Source organism: Acinonyx jubatus, chromosome A3 (genome assembly GCF_027475565.1).
Source record: "Acinonyx jubatus isolate Ajub_Pintada_27869175 chromosome A3, VMU_Ajub_asm_v1.0, whole genome shotgun sequence".
Taxonomy (NCBI): domain Eukaryota; kingdom Metazoa; phylum Chordata; class Mammalia; order Carnivora; family Felidae; genus Acinonyx; species Acinonyx jubatus.
Window position 1 is genome coordinate 40,644,900 of NC_069388.1, and position 27,038 is coordinate 40,671,937.

The 27,038-nt window shown below is 39.3% G+C and overlaps 1 protein-coding gene across 1 annotated transcript in view; it reads left to right on the forward strand.

Moving 5' to 3' along the window:
• Positions 1-25,815, forward strand: part of MACROD2 (mono-ADP ribosylhydrolase 2) — a 1,987,236-nt gene extending 1,961,421 nt beyond the window's left edge. The window contains exons 17-19 of the mRNA XM_027069543.2: positions 14,817-14,894; positions 17,745-17,813; positions 23,710-25,815. Coding sequence (XP_026925344.1) covers positions 14,817-14,894; positions 17,745-17,806 — 140 coding nt within the window. The 3' untranslated portion in view covers positions 17,807-17,813; positions 23,710-25,815. The remainder of the gene's footprint in view (positions 1-14,816; positions 14,895-17,744; positions 17,814-23,709) is intronic.
• The last annotated feature ends 1,223 nt before the right edge of the window (positions 25,816-27,038 follow it).

Genomic DNA, 27,038 nt, shown 5'->3' on the forward strand with positions numbered 1-27,038 from the left:
GCAGATGATTCTCAAACTTCCATGTACACAGGAATAACTGGGGACAACTAATTAGAATGCAGATTACCAGGCTTCACCAGCCATAGATTCCTATTCAAGAGATTTGATAAGAAGCCTAGAAAAATCTTCATTTTATAATAATATCTAAGTGAGTCTACTGCAGATGGTCCATGGACCACATTTTGAAAAACTCAGGTGAATCACTGGGGCTGCCATTGGCTAATCAAACTCTATGTCACCTATGAGAAATCTGAAAAAAACATACAAGTTTTACAAAGGGTAATATCACTCTTGGAATAAAACTTTTTGATCCATTATTTCCTATAATGATTTTAAGAACTGTGATAAGACCTGAGACCCATAGCATGACACATGTGTGTGCCAACTAAGCCTAGTTGGATCAGGGTGGACAGAACAGTTCATAACTGTTTACAACTTTGTACTGACTTGGGGAAGGGGGGGATGAGCTAATGACTCATTTTGCGTATTCAGTCTGTTAATGTCATCCCGCCAGTTTTATTTTTCATTAATAGTATGTCATTGAAATTAGGATACCTTCAGTTATCGATAATTGAATTACTCCTCCATTAGCTATAACTGCATAAGAAAAAACTCCCCTGGCCCACCTGGGTGGCTCAGTCTGTTAAGTGTCCAACTTCAGCTCAGGTCATGATCTCACGGTTCAGTTCATTTGCGAGTTCAAGCCCTGCATGGGGCTTGCTGCTGTCAATGTGGAGCCTGCTTTGAATCTTCTCTCTCCCTCTCTCTCTTCCCCTCCCCAACTTGCACTCCTTCTCTCTCTCTCAATCTCTCTCTCTCTCAAAACCAAATAAACATCACAAAAGAAGAAAAGAAGAAGAAGAAGAAGAAGAAGAAGAAGAAGAAGAAGAAGAAATCATTTTTTTAAAAAAAATCCCTAGAGCATTCAATATAGGACAACAAAGAGCTATACCCTTGGGGGAGGTTCAAGGAGAAATAGGGGACAGTGCCTTAATTTGTGTCCCTCCCAAAAGCAGATGCTGAGGCAGACCTTGGGTGTAAGTAATTTATTTGAGAGATGGTCTCTAGAAGGACAGGCAAAGGAGAAGGGAAATGAGACAGAAGGGAAGGAACCAATGAAGTATGGGTCATGAGCAGATTACTACTGTGAGAAAATGGGCTCATTCCCACGGAGTGCTCTTTAAGGACTTGTGTAGAACACATCACAGAATCGTGGCATCTAAGGACAGGGAAGCTGGGGCATTATCCAATGGCTCCCTTCCTTCATTGGTCACCCCCGGGCTTGTTAGGTCCCCAGCACTTTTTAATGAGGAACGGTTAATAAACAAATGATTCTTGGACTTCCATATGCACAGGACCCCTGGACGACCCTATGCTCAGAGCAAACAAGCTACCTGAGCACTGCTAGTGGAGAAGCAGAGAGATGCAGGCACACAATGGGGGAAACTGTCCAAGTACCCAGGGGTACTGTGTCCACTGCAGCTGCCACTCAGAGGTGGCCCAGGCGTGATGGCCCAGGCACCAACAATAACTGCTCCAAAAAGCCAGGAGTCTTGGGTGTCTTACCTTCAGCATTGATGGAAGTAGGTTTTAAAAAAAAGTCTCCCTTAAGAACTTGCACCACAAACTGGTGCTATTCCTGCAGGTTTGTGTCCTGAATTCATATCCCAGTGTGGTCCATAGAAACTGTAGGCAGGGAATTTAATTTAACTGATCTCAGGTTGGCAATGCTGTCCAGTGACTAACAAGCAAATGTAAATCCTCTGTCTGAACTTGGCTTCAATCCAGGTTAATAGCAATTGTAGAGCCATTGATTATTCAATTCATCTCAACTTCCCAGATGTTAAAATGTAGGGGGAAAAAAGGTGTCCTCAGATCAATGACATATAATAGTAGCAATTTAGCCACAAAATAGATAAAACCTCTTTCCTGTGTAATAAAACCTTAAGTAGCACCCCTCATCTTACCCCCAACACATACACACACACACACACACACCACCACCACCACCACCACCACCACCACCACCACCATCATCACACTTCTAATACAGGTTTCCTTGTAATGGAAAACACTTACTGGTATATGAGAACCTGTCTGTCTTCTTTCCTTCTCCAAGGTTTACAATCACACAAATAATCAATGTTCTATTGAAATCAGCCAAATAGCAACCGGGTTAAATGTAACAAAACCAGAAATCTGAAATTGGAGGGCAGCTTTTCAGTAGAGCTCTTCCCAGAGCAGGGGGGTAATAATGCAGATTCTTGCTGCATTATTTTGGACTTTCAAAAAAAAAAATTTACAGGCAAAAAATGTCTATATAATTCTGTAAATTGAAAGAAATTAAGCTCTTATTTTTTTCCCCTTTAAAAAGTCTGGTCTTTAGGCTTTTATTTGACAATCACATATGGGCTAGTATACACTGTTATTTTTTAGAAAAGCACTGTGTCTGAGATCAATAAATCAAAATTGGATTGCCTCCTTCTCACAGGTGAATTGTCATCTTGCTAGAGAGATTATGTGGCAGGATCTCTAGTTTGGTAAAGTATGTGAACAAAAAAAAAAAAGAGAGAGAGAGAGAGAGAAAGAGAGAGAGAGAGAGAGAGAAATGAATTAAGATTTCTTTGCCTGAAAAGGAAATTCTGGATGTTCCTTTTTCGGCTATGAAAGAATTTCCTGAATTGTCTCTTAGAACAAGAGATTAAATGTCAAGAGATAAAGCGGGTGCAAGGCCCATTATTCAGTGTCCTCCACGTCCATTCTCTCACTGGAGGTGCTGTTTCCACACAAGGAATAAAGTCACCTTGACAACTACAGAAGGACTGCCTATGAGAGTCTGAGAGAAGAGGCAAAAAAAGGCAGCCAGAGGACTAGGGATCTCTTGGTTGTCAAAATTCTGGAACAAACAAGACATTCCTGACTATGGAAGAGACCAGAATGCCTCAGTCCAGATCATCAGTCAAGATGAAAGCAAAATTCAGCAGTCACAAGTCAGTCAAGCTGTAAAGCACCAGGGCAGTGAAGGAGCTGAGCATCCAGGGGTTCAGGAAAAGGACTGGGCAGTCCAGTGATGTCAACCTGAAGAGACTGGTGCTACAGCATGAATCCAAGGAGACTCCTGAAGCCCAGGGGATGACATCATTACATACCCAACCACTGTTGATTGACCGCCCCCTTGAGTCCCAGGACCGCTAGATCCTCAGGTGGCTCAAGGAAGCCATGAAACCTTATGCTGCTCACATTTGGAATCTTTTCCCTGGATTCCAAACCAAGGCATCATGTACTTCTCACCCCAGTAGGAGGAGTTCCAGAGTGATGTTAATTTGGTTTTCCAGATTAAAGAAGACACGGAGTAAGCCCATCTTGAAAAGGATAATCAAACCACCAAATTTCAACTCTAAAATATCCAGCAGAGAAATATGATCTGTGCTATAGGACCCTATAGCAGACCCTGTGGGAGGGGCGAGCCTTGGCACACCACCATTTCTACCAAGCCACAGAGAAGTCCCTGGAACCGGACAGCGACCTATTCTCTTCATTGTGAATAATTTTGTGCTACCTTCCCCCAACAAAGCCATCTCAGGATGTGAACGACATCCCAAGCATCCCAAATTGCAGTCCTATTTCAGCTTTCTCACCACTATCACCAGTGTTGGGTAAAGTATTAGGAACAACACAGGAGTGGAGTTAGAACTTTTAGTTCCAACCTCATCCCTGGGGTGCGGTGGAGGAAGGAGGGGGCGCTGGGCCAACTGTGCACTTTCCCGAGGCCCAGTGTCCACATCTCCACATCTGTGAAAGGGTTTGGTTGGACTGGAATATGGTCAAGGACTTTTTTATTTCTGGAGGAAAGCATTCCCATTCAGAAAACAAGAAATAACAGATCTACAACCTAAAAAAGGAATAAAGTCCTTAAACAGAAGAATTTGGCAAACATAACATCAACTTCTCATAAGTAACTTTGAATTCCCTTTAGTCAAAGGCTTCTGGCAGAGTTTAATAGCAGTTACATATTTAGTTACATATTTAGTGGATGTGGCCTAGACAGTCTTTTAGGGTGTGTGTGTGTGTGTGTGTGTGTGTGTGTGTGTGTATTTGAGTTTGCTCTGGTGGTGATAAACGCTCAGAAGGCATCAAAATTGTTAAATCCAAATAAGCTCCAAGGTTAAGATCCGGGCATCTATGACAGGGCTTTGTGAAGAAAAGCTGAAAAGAAAATGGGTTTGAGTTTAATACCAGGTGTGTTTGAAAACTTTTCCTACTAGGAAAACTTGTATCTTTTTTTTTTTCCTAAAGCTAAAAGACTTGGTGTTGAGGGGCCAAGACCAGAAATGGAATTATTGTAGCAGAGCTGAACTCACTTACTTACAGTTCAGAGCCCTCTAATAACCATCCTCTGGTGCTTCTGTAAATCTTCCAGTTATTTCTTGGATGCAGCTTTCTTCCTGGGTGTAGATTTCTAGTACTTTGATCATAAACAAAGGTGTTGCACTAGGCCTTATTAAATGTTCGGAATAAATTGTGCTATTTCGGAAAATGCAACATACAAAAAGAGCAAAATCTAGTGGAAATAATTAAGGAGTCTATAATTAAGGATATATAGGATTAAATTATCCTTTGACTAAAGAGCTATATACTTAATCGTGCAGGGTTGCAGCCGAAACAGTCAGAGGCACTTTCTTTCAGGAGCCTTAAATGTACAATGAAGTTTCTGAGAATCCAGCTTTGGTTATTGCCAGCAGTAAGTTCCTTCTTATGAAAGATTTCACATAAAGCACCATTGAAAAGCCCAAAGTTGCCCCACTGTGGCTCCTTACATAGTTAAAACCCTATTAGAGTGAAGGAATCAAGAGACTCCTCTGGAAAAAATACATATCTCTGTGTTCACTAGGACCCTGCTGTGTGCAGATTTATCTGGTTGCTGTAGAGAAACAAAAGCCACAAAGGGTGTGTGATGGTGTGTGGGGGAGTTTGAGAGACACCCAATCTGTATTATTCCTGCTGGAAAGACCCTGATCTGAGACCAGCACTGGCAGCCTCCAGCTGAGAAGGGCCTCCTTGTAGTCTCCATCCCTGCCAGGCCCTGGGGGGGGTGGGGAATGCATAATGAGGCCGAATAAGAATTAGATGCCTAATTGGGGCCTGGAAAAGGGAAAGAAAAAGCCAGAGGCGCGTGGAATGTGATCAGCATCTAGCTCAGTTAAGCCAAATGTGACAACACCTGGGAAGCCTTCGGTGGTTGTGATAATGCACAGAGGAACTTGAACTGCTTTTTAGATTTTGTGGGAGCAGCACAACCAGCAGGGGAGATGGAGGAAGAGTAAAAAGGACCAGGCCCAGGGTAGTCTGGCTGAGGACGTGAAAAGCTGAGTCTTTCAGATGTTTTACAGACAGGAGATATTTCTACCTATCCAAATGCTTAGCGTGGGTGCAAAACATTTGAAACGGACTCAGACATAAGGCTCCAGCTTAAATGCTATCTCCTTGCCCTCCAAGGTTTGTCTTTACCCCCTTCAGAAAAGGTGAATCACTCTCTCCTTTGTGCCTCTGCAGTTCTTGGTAATGTCATTTAACTTGTGAGCAGTTAACTCTCTCTCTTTGTCTCTCTGTCTCTCAGCTAGGTTGTAAACTCCACGAAGACAGCAATATGCCTCATTCATTTTGCCTCCCAGCCATGATAGGCACTGAAATATCTAGTGGACTTTTTTTTTTGCTTTGCTTCCTAAATATTGTTCTTTCTGTAGAGAAGTTATTTGGACAATAACCAATGATGCATTTCCAAACCATTCTCAAAGGACTGGTATGGAGGCATATCATCTGGTAAAACATAAAATAAGAATTTGTAGACATTATGATCTCATGCCCACCCCCAGCTACTGCCACTGCCTTTCATCTCCTACTAAAGACAGCTTCTGATTTTCATTAGGGTAGAATATTCTCAATTAATACAAGAAGGGTGTTGCCATGGAAAGGGTGTCTTGTAGAAACATGTGAATTTTCCACCTGCATGATCCTGTCAGCTTAATAATTGATTATTTAACTTCAGAGAGGGAGCCATGGGTGTGTGTCTACAGTATTTGTCTAAGTGATCAAGAGAGGTTGTGTGGTCAGGTAGCAGTTTTAACACTGAGGTTTTGGGGAGAAAGTAGATTGGGTGGGGGACAGATGGTTTACAATTATGCCTTTGTCCCAAAGAAGTATGAACTAAATATAAATCAAATATATCAGTCTGATCAGGCTACCATAACAAAGTGCCATAGATAAATAATGGAAATTAGTTTTCTTAGAGTTCTAGAGGCTGGGAAGTCCAAGTTCAAGGTGCTGGCGAATTTGGTTTCTGATGGGAGCTCTCTTTCTGGCCTGTAGATGGCGTCCTTCTCACCGTATTCTCACATGGCACAGACCTGTGCCTTCTTATAAGGCCACAGTCCTATCAAATTATGTCCACACCCTTATGACCTCATTTAACCTCAGTTAGCTCCATAAAGGCCCTGTCTCCAAATATAGTTTACGAATTTGGGGGGAAAGGGGACAAAAACCTTCAGGCTATAACATCAAGTCTATAATCAGAACTATCATTTGATAAATATTCCAAAAACCAGCTACTGACAAGGTCAAGTATGTGACACATGTCGCTCAAGTGTGTGACAGTCACACAAATCAAAGCAGTCTGTGCATCTGGTCTTGGGTTTAAGATGGTGGTGTGAAGTCAGATTTCACACCTTACTTTTTCCCATAGATAACAATATTCAGGGAGATCAGGAGATAAATAAAACAAGCATGCATAGAACATCAACAAAAACAGTAATCAGACAGAAGAATGGGTTGGTAGCCAGCAAAAGAAAAGATACATCTTCAGAAATGCTGAAGGCATGAGACTGGTGTTGCCCCAGTCTATCCCCTAAATCTACCAGGCTCAGAAATAACCCTGAATGGGATCTTACTAAACACCATTTACCTCCTCAACTGGGAGAGGAGCAGCCCCAGGAAATCTCCACAAAACTACCTAGTCAGCCCTGAACACCTTTTATTTCTCCCTTCCCCAAAGAGACAGGAAAACCCTCTGTAATTCTCCATTTCAATTATCTCCTGCTGAGAGGAAAATGGGAGAGGAAAAGCAGACCAATAACAAATGCCTAGAACTAATTACCTCTAGCAAAACCCAGGAATTTCACCAAATGGAAAAAATAAAAGAGAAAATCAATAAGGCAAGATCTTTGGAGGTGCAGGAAGCAGGGAATGAGGTGCTTGAGAAGCCCCAATGAAATCTCCATGAAAAAGGTCTCACTCTACCAGTGGAGTCTGCATAAAACTCCTGTGGAGTTTATTTAGTCCCTGGATTGGGAGGCTGAGACCAAAACAAACAACAACAGGAACAACAACAAAAACAGCAAAAGAGAATAGAGAAACCCAAAGACAGACTGTCTGTCTGTCTTTCTCTTTCTTGCTGAGAAATCCAGTACAACTAATGTGGTAAATGCTCTGGCTACTTTACTCCCCCTAAAGAAAATCTTCAAAAGAAAACACTCTTCTAGGTAGTTCCCATAGGCCACAGATACCTTGAGAAAGAAGCACGCTAATGAATATTTGTCACACATCTCGACCTGAAAGCACTCAGAAGCCAGGACAGAGAGGAGGAAGGAAGGAAACCAGTGAGCATGCAAACCAGCAAAACACAGATGAAGAAGCTATTGTGGAAGAAAACATAACCCCAGATAACGATTAAAATTCCCTACAATAGCTATAAAAGAACTTCAAAAGAACATTAAAGATCTTGAAGTTAAGGTGATAAAACAGCATAAGGATCTGAAATGTATGAATGAAGGAGACACATTTTCAACCATTAGCAACATAAATCAGTTAAGAACAGCAGAGACCAAATCACTGACAAAGAAAAAAAAAGGCTTGAGATTTTCAAAGTGAAAAAGAACACAAAAACTAAAACAATTTGAGAAAAAAAATGATATATATAGAAGAGAGAAGGAATAAATTGCTCTATGTGGGAACATTTGGTGTCCCTGGAATTTAGAAGTCAACATATAGAAGAGAAACTTCCCTAAAAAAAGGGTCGCATAGGTGGCTCAGTCGGTTGAGCATCTGACTTTGGCGCAGGTCATGATCCCAAGGTTCTTGAAGCCCCATGTCGGGCTCTGTGCTGACAGCTCAGAGCCTGGAGCCTACTTCAAATTCTGTGTCTCCCTCTATCTCTCTGCCCCTCCCCCACTTGTACTGTGTCTCTCTCTCTCTCTCTCCCAAAAATAAACATTAAATATTTTTTAATCCCTAAAATGGAGGGAAAACAATTGATGATCTAATGGGCAGACCATACAAAAAGTCAGTACAGAAATCTCCCCACAAGAACATATATTTAACAAATTAATTCTTTACCATTAATAAATCGATTAAAGAATTAACATGTGTTAAATAAATAAGGCACAAATCAAGCTCATGATTTTATAGCTATGAACGCTATGGGACAAAATTAAGAAGCAATGTCAGAACTGAGTCCATTAAAAATGTATTATTAAGAGTGGTAGCTATCACCATAATAATGCAGTGTAACAGGCTATCTTCAATCTCATGGGCTTAGAACAATAATCAGCTCTGTTTTGCTCATGGATATGAGAATCAACTACATTTAGTCTGGGTTAAGAAGGACTGATTAGGCTATGAGTTTAACTCAGTTCTTACTCTCCTTGGATCTACTGTTCCCTAAAGCATATTCCTTTTGGGGTAAAAAGCAGGAGTACAAGAGGCCAAGCTCCAACTGTACAAATGTGTTTGAAGCCTCTGTTTGACTCACCTCTGCTAATAGCCCATTGGCCAAAGCAAATTCCATCACCAAGCCCAATGTCAAGGGACAGTGCCAGAGACTCCCATGATGGTAGAAGATAGGAAGTGAACATTCCTGAATAATTATCTAATCCACTGCATTAGCAGCAAAGTTGAAAGATAGATAAGGCAAAAGTTGCCAAGATGGTTCAAGAATACCATCTTAGTTTGGGTCAATATCACTTTATATCCAGACAGGCCCTGCTCTCTATGGCTGTCCTGACACTTATGCAACCATATACTCTGAGAAATAATTATTTGCCATTCTATTTGTTGCATGGAGTTTATTGTCAACACAAATCTCAGAAGAAAATGTTGGCGAATCCTCCAACATCTCTCCATGTTCATGTTTTAAAAATCTGGTTAACTGCATTCGGTGTGTATCTCAGTATCTTTTCTATATGATGAGACCTGATTAACTTATTAGTTTTTATGTAATACAACTGACCTACAAAAGGTTACCATAATGAAGGCTTTGAGGAGGACAGTTGCTCTTGTGATTGAAAATAAAAAAGGTACTGAATGTCCCAGACATTTGCTATTTTAGCATCTTTCATCTCCTGCTGGGAGCGCTGAAATGTACCTCTTGTTTATGTTCCAAGCAGTAGCAATCAAACTGGGGGGAGGGACAGGCAAACTGGAATAAACAAGCTGTAGAAGCAATTTTTGTTTTGATCACATTCTGTCCTCTATATGAAATGGACTCATTTCTCTGGGGCACTCAGTTGCATTGCCCCGCAGGGTAGAAGCTGTTAGAATAATACCAGTTCCACACCACACACATGTCAGAGTAACAAATGTCTGTCATGCCTCTCCCTCTTCCCAAATATACCATGCATGTGCATGCACGCACACACACACACACACACATACACACGTGTGCGTGCATGCCACTCACTGCACACAGTCATATATCCCTACCTTATGCACATATCGTGCATGTTCATGATATTAAAACATTTAATAATGCCTGTCAAACATACCTTTAGTGTCTTTGGAAGCAGATTTGGCAGATGATGCCTGCCTCTGCTCCTGGAATGCAGCAATATATAGAGCTACAAGCTTGATTTCTGTTTTCATCTTTCTGTATCATGGATCTAAAACCTGCCTTTGCATCTCATGCTAATCTATGCTGATATGGTGACATAACCTGATTTTTCTCACATGAATATTTTGTATTACAAAATAATAAGGTTGAAAAGACAAAACAGAAGGCAAGCATCTAAAATGTTTACTATTTTTTTATTTGCCTTTGGGATTTTGCTTTCTTCAACTTCTTCCTTCATCTCTCACCCAGTTCTCAAAAGTGTTTTGTATGCTCCTTCATTTTCATTGAGCTTTGTTTGGCTGACCAGTATCCTACTTATTAGATAAAAAGATCTCCATGATGCCACAGGGGTTTCTCCATAGTAATATCCCCAGGGGTATTATCATTGATAGTAATGACCTTGGAAGAGACTTCATGGACTAATCAGCCACAGATATCTTTAGATTCCATTACAAACAACAGCCCCAAGGGGAAAGTCAGGGGCATAATGTTTAGTGTCAGGTCAATTAATTTCCCGTTCATAGTAATCATTTCTTATAAAAAATAACAATAAAGTTATGTGTTTATTAGTTCTGACGGTGTCCCAGAGAGTTAGAACATTTTATAAGTTACACAAGGAGATAGAACATTCTGTAGTCATTTAAATAGTGAAAAGTCAGGGCTTTTAAATGCTGAGATTTGGTAAAAGTCACTCAAAAAATTAAGTCACTAACAGGATATCCTCTTATGACATATTTGTTTGTTGTCTTGCTGATTGTTTATTGGGTTCCCTGTCTTTTCTCTGTTATTTTGCATATTTATTTCTTTTTTATATTCAGCATGGGAGTCAGTGATATATATCACAAATATCTTCTTCCACTCTGGCTTATTTTGTACTCTCTTAGTGGTGTGTTTTGATACATTAATGATGCTAATTTAAGTGTTTTCCAGATTGCCAGTCTTCTCCCTGATAGCTATTGCTTTATTTCTCCTGTGTAAGAAATTTTTGCCTAATGATGTGAAGGTATTTTTCCAAGTTACCCTTCACACTTAGTTCTAAAATCTACCTGGAATTGATTTTTGAGTATGGTGAAAACTATTCCTTCAGTGTAGGTCTACTGTTCTTGTCCCTGAATAAATTCTGGTGTTTTGTTTTGGCTTTTTTGCCCTGAAGTTGTTTTGTTTCAAATTCAAATTTGAAAGACCCTTTTTTGGCATGGAATTTTGCACTGCTGATCTTTTGTTTAGCACTTTGAAGATGTCATTGCATTGTTTCTGCCTTCCATTATTTTTTCTGAGAAGTCATCATGAAAGTCCTATTGTTGCTATTTTGATGTCAATGATCCTTATACACTAGATAATTTTATATTTTTTTCTTTAATTTTGGTTTTCAGCAGTTTTACTGGCCAGAGTGAGATTTGCTTTGCACTAATTCTGCTTGGAGATCATAGCACTCTTAAAACAGTGGTTTGATATCTTCCATTAATTTGGGGAAATTAGCCATCAAGCCTTAAATATTGCTTTTGCCACATTACACATAGAATAGACCCTATCTCATATATCTACTAACTCTTTTCTGTATTTTTCATCTGTACTTTACTTTTTATATTTTCTTCTAACCTAGCTTTCAGTTTACTAATCTCTTCTTTGGCTGTGTCTAATGGCTACCAGACTCACCCATTGATGTAATAACTTCAATTATAGTATATTTTTCAGTTCTAGAATTTATACCTGACATGTTAAATAGTGTCTAGTTATCTGATAAACTTCTTTGTCATGGAAGTTCTCCACATTGGCATCTGATTCTTTTTTAAAAACTGTTTATTTATTTTGAGAGGTGGGGGAAAGAGGCAGAGAGAGAAAAGAGATAATCCTAAGTAGGCTCCATGCTGTCAGCACAGGGCCCGATGGAGGGTTCTATCTCGTGAGCTGTGAGACCATGACCTGAGGTGAAATCAAGAGTCACACACTTAACTGACTGAGCCACCTAAACACCCCAGGTATCTAATTCTTAAAGACATTAATCACTATTTTAAAATTGTGTCTACAGTATCTAGATCTCTAACATGTCTCTATATGTTGTCCTATTCTCTCGGTTTTCGGTTTTCGGTGATTTGTTCTTGTGCTTCTGGAATGCCAGGTAATTTTTCATTGAATACTGGATACTATGTGAATAATTGTAGCGATAACTTGAGGCACTGAGTGGTTTTATAACATTTCAGAAAGGATTTGTTTTTGCTTTTGCTTCTGACAGGCCAGTAGGATTGAGTAGAGCACTATAATATAATCAGGATTGAATTGAATAAAAGTTGGATGTCAGGGGTTTTTTTAGGTTTATTTATTTATTTTGAGGGGAAAAGGGCATAGAGAGAGAGAATACCAAGCAGGCTCCATGCTGTCAGTGAGGAGCCCAATGTGGGGCTCAATCTCACAAATTGTGAGATCATGACTTGAGCCAAAACCAAGCGTGCAACACTTAACTGACTGAGCCACCCAGATGCCCCTGGATTTCAGTTTTTTTTAAGAGGTGGTCTGTATCAAGTTTATCTTTGTCCCCAGAATATAACCCTTCAGGTGACCCCAAAGTAAACTTGAGGTATTTTTCTAGGTACCTCTTCCTTGGTTAGCCTTGATTTCCACGTTTTGCCCTTCCCCCAAGCCTCATAAGATATCTGGAGGCTCTGTTCAACTTCTTGGTACATGTGGAATGTCAGGCTCATGATTTTATACCTCCTCAAGCTTGGGGTGCATTGATGGCTCTCTAGTGAGTGAATAGTTTCTTAAATAATTTCTCCAGTGACTCTAGCTGTTGCTAGTAGGAGGTTTAGTCTACATCATGATAATTCACCTTAGGTCGAAATCCTTTTCTCAGTGTAATTTTAATTTGCATTTCTTTCATTATGAGCAAAGTGAATCATCTTTTCACATGACTACAGGCCATTTTTATTTTTTTCTACGAACTGTCTGCTAAATTTCTTGCTCAGTTTTCTACCCAGTTTTTGATCTTTTTAATATCTATTTTTAGAAGGACTTTAGATATTAAAGATATTAACCCTTTGTCTGTGGTAAAAGGTATAAACATTTTCCTCAGTTTATATTTTTCTTCTAAACATTTCTTATGGTATTTTTTTCCAGCCAAAAGTTTATTATGTTTATATAATGTCAAATGTTTTCATTTTTTTTCTTATTCTATTTTGAAACATAATTAACCAAGATTTCCTACTCCCAGGCTTAGAGAGATCCATCAGTGATTTCTTCTGTAATTGTGCCTAAAGGCATGTGTTGATGAGAAATTGAGAATGGCCCACTTTCCAGCATTGGTGGAGTTAGAGAGGACATGATATGGTTTGAAGTCCAGTTGGAAGGTTCCAGTTTTGTTTTCCTTTTCCCGACCTCATCCTCAGGAGCAAATGAAAATAAGTGACAGGCACAGTTACTTCCATATTGAAGGCTTGGGATCTATCAGTCATTTTTTAGTTCTGTTATCCTTTTCCCGACGCCTCTCATCTACCTTCATTTCATGAATGTTACTTCTACATTGACATCTCCCAAATATCCACATGTCTATTCACAGTTCTCTTCCTCAGGACTGGATGCAAAAGCTTGCTTGGCATCTCTCCTTATATGACCCTGCACTTCAGACTTCAAATCTAAAATGGCTTTCTTCACCTTCCCCCACTCTGCTTGTCTTGTATGTCTTCAAGTACTAACCTACCTACCACCCATCCACCAAGGCTCAGAGATTGGTCACCTTTGACCATGATTGTCAGCTTCAGCAAATCATTACCAAGAGCGCAGTTTCTATCCTTGAAGATTCCTTCCTTTGAAGAGACTATAAACTGGATCTTTAACATCCTTGGTTCATCCTCACCAACAGGCACACCAAATTTAACATACCCTGAGCTCAATAAGTACTCATGTAATGAAAATGAATTCAACCTTCTGATTTAAAAAAGTATTTTAGGGGCACCTGGATGGCTCAGTTGGTTAAGCATCCGACTTCAGCTCAGGTCATGATCTCGCGGTTTTGTGAGTTTGAGCCCCGCGTGGGGCTCTGTGCTGATAGCCTGGAGCCTGCTTCAGATTCTGTGTCTCCCCCTCTCTCTGCCCCTCCCATGCTCATGTTCTGTCTCTCTCTGTCTCTCAATAATAAATAAACGTTAAAAATTTTTTAAGTATTACATAATATGGGTTTCCAGACCTTCATCTGTATCTGTATTTCTAAATGCTATTGGTCTTCAAGTTGTGAAAACATAATAGACATTTAACTAAGATGTAAGATATTCTTGTCCTTCGGACTATCTGGCAAATTCTCACAATAAGAAAAAACAAGCCACTTACTAGTATATTTAAGCATGTTATATAGCTTCAGCCACAGCTGAATGGATGCACACACTCTGAAGCTGTGCAAAATAGCATCAATCATAACAAAAATTAACTAAAGACTTGATTCTCAGCACTTCAAAATGGCAGCATCTGAGAATATCTCCTAGGAAAGCATCTAAGTCATTCATTTTGTGTTTAAAAAAAAAAAAACCTCACTGCCAAGAGAATGAATCTTTCAGCTTTCAGGCATGCCTAAGGCAAACAGGTTTTTCCCCCCCTTTTCAAAGGTTAAGCTGTATAAATTCATACACACACACACATTTCCCTAAATTTAAATTGTAGGTTGTTCTGATTAAACCAACTTTCCCTGCTTTCATGCGATCGGATTTTTAATTTGAGAAATTGTGTTATGTATGTATGCGATTATCTCACAAATTAAAGAGAATTTAGATGACAGCACTAAAGAATTCAAGCAACTCAACCCACTATTTCCTCCCTTAACCTTTTCCGCAAAAGAAGTTGAATCCCAGGAGTATTTTTAAATTTAAGAGGGCAATGGAGGGTGACAGAACAATTGGCAGTCAGGCTGTTCTAATTCTCTATTAATTGAGGACTATCTTCTTTCTTTCAGCTCAAGACGAGGACACACCTAGAGTTCCTGTGCAAAACGAAGGCTCTGGCTACACAGCAAACTCTCCGAGTCCTGATGGTAAAGTTCTGAGCTATTTGAGTGCATGCAAACTACAAACCTGACACATTTTCTGTGTGTAATCTAGGATTAAGGGAGCTATCTATTCTGTGAAGCAACATATTCAGTTAGAACAAGGTAAAGTTCAAAAACCATGTTCTACTAGGAACTAATAAAATTGGGAGACTTAAAAAAAAAACAAACTGATGCTAGCTGCTTTAGAACAGTATGTGCCTCAGTTTAATCATAGCCCATAATACGGAAGCCATAGTGGATAATTCCAAGGGTGAACTGTACGAAGTACAGCTGGTGAACTGTATGGGAATATCCCTTACTTCCCATAAAGAGTACTTTTCCAAAGTTATCCCTGTTCTACAGGGATTCAGGGGAGCCCCGGCTTGAGTTTGGGCCAGGGTTATCTTGGACCTTCATCACCTCACCTCACTGTATTATTTCAGATGGCTTGGCCAAAAGCGTAGTAAATCTTTAAAAGCACCTTAGAAATCAGTTTACAAAAAATATTTCTTTATTCACATCTCATTTTGAAGGCATCTAAATACTCTGAACCTCAGGAATATTAATATATCCTTGCCCCTGTACAACGATGCTGGGAACACTTTGAAATATTACTTGCATTAGAAAAACAATTATTTGGGAATATATGATTTAATAAATATTTGATTCCACTGGCCTACAGAGCTTAGGAGAACCAAAATTGGTTGATGATCAACCGTTTATATATATCTTGCTATTTGGGTTCTTTTAGCCAAAGGAAAAAAGCAAATTGCTTTGAGCTGATAAGGACCTTGGGAAAAATTCAGCCACTGGTAGAAATTACTTGGTGGTTTTAAATACAGTTTTCTACACTAGGTATTACACCCAATATAAGCTTTTCATCACCTGAATTTCCTCCCTTAATTATAAGCCCTTCCATATAAACTGGGTTGTTTTTTTTTTTCACTCATAGGTATGAATTACCTAGGAGAATGTTTTTCAACTTCAGATCCATTAAAGACTACCACATGTTAGTCATGCTCAGTTGAATGAAACCTGCCACAGCCTGGTTGTGACATTATAGACATGGTTCTTTACTAGTTCTTTATAAAACATGTTCTGAAAAATAGCAGGCCCATACAATGCTCATTGAATAAAAGGGAAAGAAATGTGAGAAATACTAAGCTTTAGTCCTCACTTAGAGATTCGCCACGCATATTACAGGCTCTCAGAGGCTCAGCTGTAAAGAGGTGTATTAACATTGCTTTTCCCAAACGTATTTGATCACGGGATGCTTTTTATATTAACATTTGCTAATAGGTTTTGGAACCAGTGACCCTTGGGTTGGAGGAAGAAACAGAGAAAGAATGTTCTCCTATATTTTATGAGGCACACTACCTCACTAAGATGGGCAACCTTACAATAATTTTGTAGACCAGGATAGAAAGTACATGTATTATTCTCCTCATATCAGTAGCATTGCTGCATCTGGCCAGTTTATACCTGGGGTTTAGAGTAAGCTCACACATCATGAGAGACCCAGGATAGTTTGCAGGTGGAACAGAGACCCATTTTTAAAACCTTCCTCCTTAAGAAAGAGTTGGGTGCTATGCCCTTCAATGTCATTTCCTCTTTCATGCCTCCTTGGAGTGTGAAAAGCAGCATCTGCCACTACTTTAATTTAATCAAGTTTTCCTGTTTGAGAAAAAGAGCTTTGGATTGTTGATTTATTGTGCCAGTAAATGAAGACTACCTGAACGAGAACAAACAGAGGTTACTTATTCAGCTAAGTATAGTCGGCTGTTATCACTGGTGTTGGCCGACTCAAAGGCAGGCAGGGAAGTGGAAAATCTTTATTGTTAACAAAAGAGAAGGTTCCAAGCATCCTCTGAGTGGAGGTGGTTGGCATGGGGAAGCTGGATTTGGGCTACCTAGAACTGGGTGATTGGTTGCCTTTCCCTGTTTGGTCCTTCGTTGGAATATTGGCCCAGAATATGGTGGAGCTGGCAGTCACTGTCAAGTCCTGACCATTCTAAGCTGATTGCTACAGAGGCTGTGGTTGGATTGCCCAGGCTGGTTGCCGTAGAGGTTTTTAGTCAGTTATATTGCTACATACGGTCTGGCTACTGTCCATTTGTATATTGTCTCTCCGTTCATAATATGGGCTTTGATGCTTTAAAAATATCCATCTAATTAAACCTACTCACCCTTGAAATTTTCCAGAGCGACTGCTATGCCTCCCTGCTCTGGAATACTTCTGGACAATGGCTTTGATTATGCATTCAGATTTTACGCAAATGTTCGCAGAACAATGCACACAGTAATGTAAAAGCACACATTTTAGCATTGCTGTGTGGTCTGGTCAGATGTTCTGCTTTTCTGTTGCATGGTATCCACTGCTGCTGCACCCACTGGCCAATTTACAGGGTCTGTTTCGAAATTCACACTTGAAAACATAGCAAACCAAACAGGCCTACTGACATTGCCATTTTAGAGACAGCTGCTCACCTCTCTGCATGTCAATGATCTGTTTTGCTTTGTTTTCTTTTTCTTTTCTTAGACATCTATTAAGGCCTTTGAATTTACCTCAGGATGGTAATAAATACACCCAAAATGGCAACCCAAAAATCTGGTATAAAATGACAGCTCAGCTTCTACAGTTCAGTAAGAGGCAATTCTGCCCTCCTTGGCCCCTGCGAGTAAAAATCTAAAACCCCCAAATCTAAAAACCCAAATCTGGAATGAGTGAAAAAGGAACTGAAAAGAGGTACAAGATACGAGATCAGGAATGTAACGACTCACAGACCATTGTAATGTGTTCAAAAGATTTGGGTTTAATCAATATTTAACCTTTTTTGTTTTCCTTTCTGGTTACAGTTGAAATGAATAGTCAGGTTGACAGTGTAAATGACCCAACAGAGAGTCAGCAAGAAGATTAACTGATAGGTAAGTTGCCCCTGTAGTGGGATTTTCAATTGATTAAACCAGCCATGGGAAGTGTTTGTAAATGGTATATTGGATTTCCCTCGGTTCTGCCAAGTCCCACAGTGTGGCTCAGGCTATACTTTAAAAATCTTTACACCAAATAACACAGTGGAAGGAGCAAGGATAACCCCTTAAAACTCACCATGCTTTGAGGGAAATAAGCCACAACATAGTCAAATATTCAGTTCCCTGCTTTTCTGAGTTTTGACAACAAGAAAAAAATGTTTCCATCCATCTAACCTCCTGGCCTCCCAGAAGGATCAAGTTATTTCAGCAACCCCTAGCTGATTCTGAAGCGTTGCTTTTCCAGAAGCTACCTGCTGAGTTGTTTTAAACAACTAACACTAAATAATAGTTTTTAAACGTAACACTAAATATCTCTCTCTGGAGAATGTGGAAAGGCACTTGAGTGTGTTTGGGCAGAAAGAAGCCTGACTTGTGTCCTATCTTGTCACACCACTACCTGTGGACCTGTATGTCTACACGGGGTTTGTTGAGTTGAATGAGCCTTGGGGAACTCCCCAAGAAAATCATAGTCCTTGGGGCACCTGGGTGGCTCAGTCGGTTGAGCCTCCAACTTCGGCTTAGGTCACGATCTCACAGTTCATGAGTTCGAGCCCTGCATCGGGCTCCGTGTTGACAGCTCAGAGCCTGGAGCCTGCTTCAGATTCTGTGTCTTCCTCTCTCTCTGACCCTCCCCCATTCATGCTCTGTCTGTGTCTGTCTCAAAAAAAATAAATAAACATTTAAAAAAAAAAAAAACAGAGAATCATAGTCCAGAGCAGTTCATGTTTAGGAGTTATTCCAAACTACCATTCTAAATCTCTCATCAGAGAGTGAAATTTATCTAAAATGATGAGTAGTCTGTAACCCTTTTCCATATCTTGAGGTCTGGTGAGAAGAATTAGAGAAGTCAATCTCGCTATTCTGATTCCTAGCTGAAAATAGTAACTGTGAAAAAAAAAAAAAACCCTATGAAATAGATGAATTGTGGGTCATCCAGTGTAAGACACAATTATGTTTACACCATTGCCTCTTAGCACCTTCCTGCACTCCCTGGCCTCTTCTCGGTGGGCCTCTACACTCACCCAGAAGACCATGTTGCTCCAGACTTGAGTTCCAACATCACAGTAGGATAAATCTTGAGAATATATGAAAGTAGGCACCTGTCCTTCCCATCGTGGTCTTGAACATCATTTAAAACTAAATATAATAGTATTTGTGTAATACATACAAATGTAGTAGCTATACATGTATAGTATAGCACTGCTAAAAAATTAAAACTCATACAAATATGGTCTTATAAACATTTCTCCTTTTTTAAAACCTTGTTCATGTATTTAAAATTATCCTGTTAGGTTGAAGAAATGATACAGTAAAGAAGTTTCCATTAAAAAGTAATGAAGTGAGGCTAAGCCTGAACAATTTAAATGCAGGTTCCTCAGTGTTGCCTTACCTTTTGCCCTTTTATTGCCAACAAACTATAAACTTCTTTCTAGAATTTTTCTTACAGACACTATTATTTTCCTGTGTGATCAATATCTAAATAAATTATCCAGATCAATGTTTTCCTTGGTTAATGTCAAAATATTTTCTTTGACCATGAACATGAATCAATCTCTTTACCCAAATGAGTAAGTTGTCAAAACTTAAAGTTCAATATTAGTTTAAGGAAACTCAATTCCAGGAAGGAGAAGTGACTTACACAGGGTCACTTGGATGATCAATGGAAGTTCAGATACTCCCAGGACAGTTATTTGATGACACCATACTGCTCCCTAAACAGTAGACAGTTTCTGAAAACAGTTGTCACAGAGAACAGTATGACCTGAGGAACTTCAGTAATTCCCACAGAAATATTTAGACAGCTGAATTTGTAGAGGTTATGTGGTAGTTAAAAAGAAAGAAGGGACTTTTAGTTCTGTGTATCACACATTCAGGAAATGGAAGAAATACAGTGAAATCGAATTAGAATTACAGAGTTCCAAGATATGATGCAAGAATATTTTAGTGTTGTGTAATTTATAATTGTAAAGAATCAGGAGTATCATAAATGGCAATAGGGGAATGACTCAGCAAATCAATAGAACACTTTGCCAATATAAAAATAAGTTTTCAACAGGTATTTGAGGTCATGGAAAGGTGGTTAAAGAATCTGAACCTTTGGTTCTAGAGAAACATGGCAGGCTGAGTTTGGCAGCTACCTAGATGCATTTTAAGAGGCCCTGTAACTTCCATGTTTACACTCTCAGAATGCTTGCTCTTGGAACCCAACCATCCTGTAAGAAGCTCAAACACTACTATAGAAGGAGAAAGGCCCCAGGGAGGAAGATTCTGGAACTGAGGGCCATTTTGGATGTTCTGACCCCAATGGAGACCACCTGGAACAGATAAACTGCCCAGCTGAGGCAAGACCAGACTATAGAACCTTGAAAAATAACAAACCATGATGTTTTAGCCACTAAGTTTTGGGGTGACTTGTTATGTAGCAACAGGTAACTGGAAAGGTGAGGTGATGCAGAATGTCTCCTAATACAAATGTTTAGAAATGAGAAATAAATTATAACAAAAAATGTTTAAATACCTAGCTAGCTCAACTGACATGAAAACAAAGGTGCCAGATATAAAGAGGAATTTGAAATCTAAAGCTATAATGTGGTAAGCTGAAGACACAGTAGCCCTAAGGGCTACAGTTTGGTTGTTGATGCAGAAATAGTCCCTATGGCTAGACCCTTGCTTACTAATGTCCACCTAGGACCTTGAGCCACTCAGGGTAAGAAGTTATAACTGATAACTCTACCTAAATAAACCTGGGATTTCCAGCTCAAGAAGTTAACGAGGAGACCTGTGTCAGCCCAAGGGTGCCATGAGGGGAAGGAAAAAGGTTCCTGTGACAAGTAGAAAACACAAATGCACCATGAATTTGAAACACAAATTTATGCCATCAAAAGTCATACAGAAATACACAGACTGAGAATTAATTTAATAGTTGATTATAGACAGTACCATCCCTGCTGTCAATAACACATTGAAATGTGAAACTATCACTTGGAATTCCTACAAAGGAAAAAAAATTCTTGGATGATGAATTCACAATTTGACGTCTTACAAAACACACAAGGAAATGACCTACCATGAATGAGAATCAGTGGGGAAACTTAAAGGATGATTAGTGCTGTGATAATTTTAGAGTAGAAAGTTCTGAAGATTTTATAAAATAAGTACACTTAAATGACAAAAAAAAGATAAAAATCAGATATAAAACTGTAAGAAAAGAGCAGTGCTCTGAAAAAATAAGAACCATTTGAAAAAGCAAATAGACATATGGCGATGTGAATGACACATAAAGAGACATGAAGGCTGGAAGGAGAGGGGCACATGTTTGTGCTCAAAACATGTTCTAAAAGGAGAGAGTAGATAGTGTCTGAAAGATAATGGCTGAGGATTTATCAGAATTGACAAAAGTCATGAGTTTTAAGTTCAAAGAAGAATAGTAAGTTGCAAGCAGGACATATTTAAAATAAACCCACAAATAGGCATTGCACAACAGCAGAGAACAAGGAGAAAAAAGCGTGAAACAACTACAGGTAAAGGAGAGTTAACCTATAAAGAAATAAGTATGGTATGTTCCCCACATCAAGAATTTAATTCAGAAGAGAGTGGAATAATTCTGAGTTTTCAAAACACGGATAAAAATAATTGTCAGTGTGCAGTTCTCTCCTAGTTCCACTCTCATTTAAGAAGATAGTAACTGCCATTTTTAGGAAGAAAAGAAAAGTTTGCTACTCACATACTCTATCTCTAAAAGCTGCTAACAGATGCATAACAGTGAGAAGAAAACTAAGCCCAGAGGAAAGATGAAGGTGAAGGAAACAATTGTAAGCCAAGGAGAATGGTACACACAAAGGCATAATCAAAGTATATATTGACCATACATTTATAATGATAATCAGTGGGTGGCTAAAAACAGGGCAAAACAAAATTACTATTTATGAGCATTTTATTTTTTTTTACTTTGGGGTGCCCGGGTGGCTCCGTTGGTTAAGTGTCTAACTTCAGCTCAGGCCATGATCTCACAGTCCATGGGTTCGAGCCCCACGTCGGGCTCTGTGCTGACAGCTCAGCGCCTGGAGCCTGCGTCGGATTCTGTGTCTCCCTCTGTCTCCACAGCTACCCCACTCATGCTCTGTCTCACTCCATCTCTCAAAAATAAATAAATGTTAAAAAAATATTTAAAAAGTTTTTTTTTATCTGACAGAGAGAGAAAGAGGGAAAGAAAGTGCGAGTGAGGGAGAGGGGAAAAGAGAGAGAGACAGAAAGAGAGGTAGAGAGAGAGAAGGAGAGAGAGACAGAGAAAGAGAGAGAGAGAGAGAAAGAGATAGAGAGAGAGAATCCCAAGCAGGCTTCATGCCCAGTGCAGAGCCCAATGCAAGGCTCAATCTCATGACCTTGGGCTCATGACCTGAACTGAAACCAAGAGTCAGATGCTCAACCCACTGAGCCATCCAGGTGCCCATGGACATTTTATAATACACAAAGTAATACTATATACCCTCTATTATGTGTGTATTTGTGAGTATATATTTGTGTAAAAGTATAAAAACGTGAAAGTTGATTCACAATGAAACTAGGATTTGGTAATCTCTGGGAAGGAAGAGAAATATTTTTAACTTATCTATAAATTACATTAATTTATCTATAAATAATTTACCTGCATCTTTTATTTTTGAAAAGTAAAGATTGCAAGGAAATTTGAAAAATATTAGCATATATTAAATATGGATAGGGAATACATACTAGGTATGTTATACTGTTCATAAGTTTCTTTACATTTGCAATTTTCATTTTTTAAAATTAAAATATATAATTGTGTATATATGTATTAGAGAGATACAGAAAAATACTATACGGAAATACTCCACAATATTAACCAAAAAACTTATCCATGGAGGAATGATACAGGATTTTTTCTTCTCATTTACTTTTGGCTATTTTAAATACCATATGCCACAAGCATTATATTGCTTTCATTTACACATAGACACCTAAAAGAATACTTTTTTACAGATTCATAGGACACCAGATAGAAAATCAACTCAGAGATCATCTGCTGCAGTTTTTCCGTGCAGAGACATAGTAATTTACAGTGATAGAAATCAGATCAATTGTTGGTTCGAGCAGGGGTGGGATTAATAGTTGGAAAGGGTACTTTTGGGGTGACGGGAACGTTTTATATCTTGATAGCGGTGTAGGTTAAATGTATGTGTTTTGCAAAACAGGTCGAAGTATGCTTAAGATCTGTGCATTTCCTATATGTGGATTATACCTCACCTTTTTAAAATCTGAAATAAAGAATATCAACGCTTCTAAGGCACAGTATCTTCTTAGAGTTCTCTCTCAGGTGGGGGACACAGCAGAGACTTAGTAAGATCTCAAAGTGGTAGTATAGCCATCAATAACTTTTGCAAATCTGCATTATGTACGTGGTTACTATTATTTCTCTATGGAACCCTGGAAATAAGAGCATATGAATGGACCCAAGAAAGGAGGACACAGCATTGCAAGATTAGGTCTTTCAAAGACTACTTTGAAGACTTGAGTTAATCGTCCCCATCAGCGGAAGCAAGTCATGAATGTGGCATACATTTATTAGCAGTGATTTATATGCTCTTTAAAGATACTGTGTGCCAGCAATCACAGCCCAGATATCCAAAGCTCTTTGATAGTCCAAGATATTCCTAGGCTTGTTTGAGGGGTAAGAAACATTTAAATGACTGTGTTAAAAAGACATTCCCTGCTAAGTCTATGAAATCTATTATCTTTAATCTAACAAATGGTTTCTCCTTGTCTTTGGCAGGGGCACAAGATGAAGCAAAGGAACAAAGAAATGGAAGTAAATCACAGTCCTCAGCATCGCAGGCCTCTCCTGGCCCTGGAGGGGGGTGGGTGTAGGAAGACAGTAGTGCTAGCTGTGGAGGAGGGAGGTGTGGGCAGGGCACGTCCCAGGGAAGGGCCTAGAATCCTTTGCTCTAATTTCTCCAGCTGCATTTTGTTCTGTTCACCTGCAGAAAAAGAAAGAAAAAAAAAAAAAAAGAAAAAAGAAAAAGAAAAAAAAAGTTTCCTTTAATTTAGTGACGGGACCCATGTTAATGCATCTTTCAGGCGCTATCCCTGTAATTTCTGTTTTTTCTCTCATGACCTTTCCCAGGGTCACAGTGGCACGGTGTAACCCTCATATGTGTATCCTGGCCCCTGTCTGCTTTCTTGATTATTTCACAAAGCTGGTCGATACTGTGGTTTCTTCAAAGAAAGAGAAGATGATTGATAAACAGCAAGCTAAATTTCAGGTGTCGTCGAGCCCGATATCAGAATAATCCACAGACAAAGGAGGCAGGGTAGAAAACGGGCAAAATGCTCAGAAATCACTTGGAAAAGGGTCAGGGCGATGAATTGAAAATGATATTTTATTCAGGGATTCCCAAGATACAGTTCTGTTCCATGTGGTTAATGAGGAATGTGGAAGCAGGATTTAATCCACAGCAGAGTGCAGAGACATAACAACAAAGGCAGACCCTGGCAGCCATCAGAGTCTTTTCCTTAGTAGCCAGGATAGCAGGTCCATGCTTTGACCCTGACTTTCAGCAAGGCTCACCTAGGTCACGAGGTCTTTATTGTGTGCTTCAACATAGAGCCCACTACTGAGACTCTTTGTGACACGGTTGTAAGGGTTGACACTTTTCTAAGTGTTTCAGTTAAGAGAAAGGGCTCCTGCGTTCAGAACCCAAATGTATGCCAATAAATATTAAAAGTCCTACTTGAAACTTCTCCTTCTATATATGCTTTTCATAAAAGAACTTCTTGTTTTTACCCAAGGTTTGACTGCCCGCAGAAAGATGCTCATTGAAGTCAGAGGCAGTTTGAGGTCTTGCTTGCAGTTCTGGCTTACTTCTAAATGGTCTGGTTTGTTCATGCCAAATCCAAAACTACTTTGATGGCCCATCCCCTCTCCCAGAAATCCCTCGATTATGGCCTTGAAGGGGAACAGCAGTATCAATAAGGCAAGATTCCTGGGGTACAGTGGGCACAAGGGATGAGGAGCCCAGGAGGAAATCAGAAGTTGTCACAAACGTCTGTCCCAGAGCCAACATGAATAGTGACCCTCATGAGGCAAAATGGCCTGCTTCTAATAGCCTTCCTGGGTTCTAAGAACAATCTATTTTTTTCTGAGGAAACTAATATAACTTCTCGCACATCTTCTTAAATTCATCCTCCTTATAAGATCTTTAAAATTCTAAGATATACATAGAAAGGGAGAAAAGTAATGGATCAAATTGAATATTTCTAAAATAAAAGGGTGTTCTGTTTTCTAAATATTCCATGGAGTTCTTCAGTTTTGATCTTTCCTCTATGGAAAATTTACCTTCTTATCTTTCTATCAATTTTGTTTTGGCCTTTCTGAATTTGTTGTGCATTTGGATGGCTTATTTGGTATACTGGGATAATTAGCAAGTTATATTTCTGCATATGTAACATGTTCTAACATCCTGTATTTTAAAAACAGAGCTGCTTATCAGCCTAGCAGGAATAATATTTAAGGGACCTCATGATTTTGGAATGTGGCTATTTCTCCCTCTGCCATTATTCTACAGTTTGATACGGAAATATATATGCCCCCTACTGCCATTAGACATAGCTTTCTAGAAAAGCAAGGAAAAGTCCCATTTTAAGTAATCCAAGAAATGAAGCCATATGAATACTGATAGTTTCTATATTTCATGTTATCTTTATAACTTAATTGAAAGTCACCATCATTCTTGTAAAGGACTTGACAAGTGTGTATGCTAGGAGCGCACTGTCCTATGACTCAAATGTTAGTGCTACTCATATTCAGTAATGAGTTATGACTGAAAACAGCATGAAGGAGACAAGAGGGATGGGGACTTCTCAATGGACAAAGATGAAAGCGACTGTTAGGAACAGTGGAGAACAGGAACTGTTCCTGTTAGGAACAGTGGAGATTGAAATTATTTCAGTCAGAGTGTTCTCTTTATCATCAGTGACAGCCATTTTATTCATTCATTTTTAAATGTGGGTTTAAATGTGGGTTGGGTAGGAGGCAGTTGAGTTCTCTGCCTGAAAACTGCAGGAAAAGGAAAGTAATCTTTGAGAAGGAAACTAAGAGAATGAGGAGTAAATATCATCAGCCCCACTCCTGAATTTGTTTCAACTTTATCTTCTGACTAAATTGTGTTTCCATCTTTGCCTTGTTATGCCCTTTGGTTGCTATTTGGCTGTAAGATTTTACACTTTAAAACAAACAATGAAGTTACTTTCCATTTCAATAGTAAAATATTAAAAAATTTAGCTGTTGGCCAGATCGAAGACACCTCAACACAGGGAACCTTTTTTTCGCTGGTGCTGTCATTGAACAGGCTATACAATGGAAAATTCAAAAGGCTGGTTGATTCTCCTGCACATGAACCCTGGGTGTAAATTTCCAGCCACACTTCCGCCAGGTTATGTGTCATGATGAGTTACAGGAGGGAGAGAGGGAGAAAAATAGCCCCATATTAGTCGTGTTTGCATATAGAGGATCAAAGTGGGCTTTCAACATAATATAGGTATCCCTGCCTTTTTGAAATCACATTATCCACTTTGCTTTTATGAAAGGCCTACATAAAGGCCTGCCTGCTACCATGAACCTAAAGAAATCCGAAGAAGGTTTTTGCTTTTATGAAAAATAGAAGCAGTGAGAGTGGCACCGCCCAGCTCCTTCCCTGGGAACTACACTCTGCATCTCAGCATCAAGCCGCCATAGCTTTGAACGGCATCTGTGAGCATCTGTACTTTACCTCATTTTATTTTGTATCTGTTAGCAAGATGTGCCCTATGGTATCAGAAAAGGGCCTGGGAAGGCTCAAAAATGTTTCCATATAAATTAATAGTACTTGTTTCTTTGCTTTACACCATTTCGGCTTAAGGAAAGGTTTCAGAGGAACACTACTTTCAGATAGCAGGGCAAACCTATAGTTCTGATTAGAAAGGTAGTCCATTTTAGGAGAGACAAAGGGGCTTTTCCTCTAGCTGGTAACTATTCAGATGATGGACAAACCTTCTTTCATAAAAGCTTACAAAGGAGGCATCCCAAATACTGTCTGTGATACTGGGTCACATATTAGTCACCGC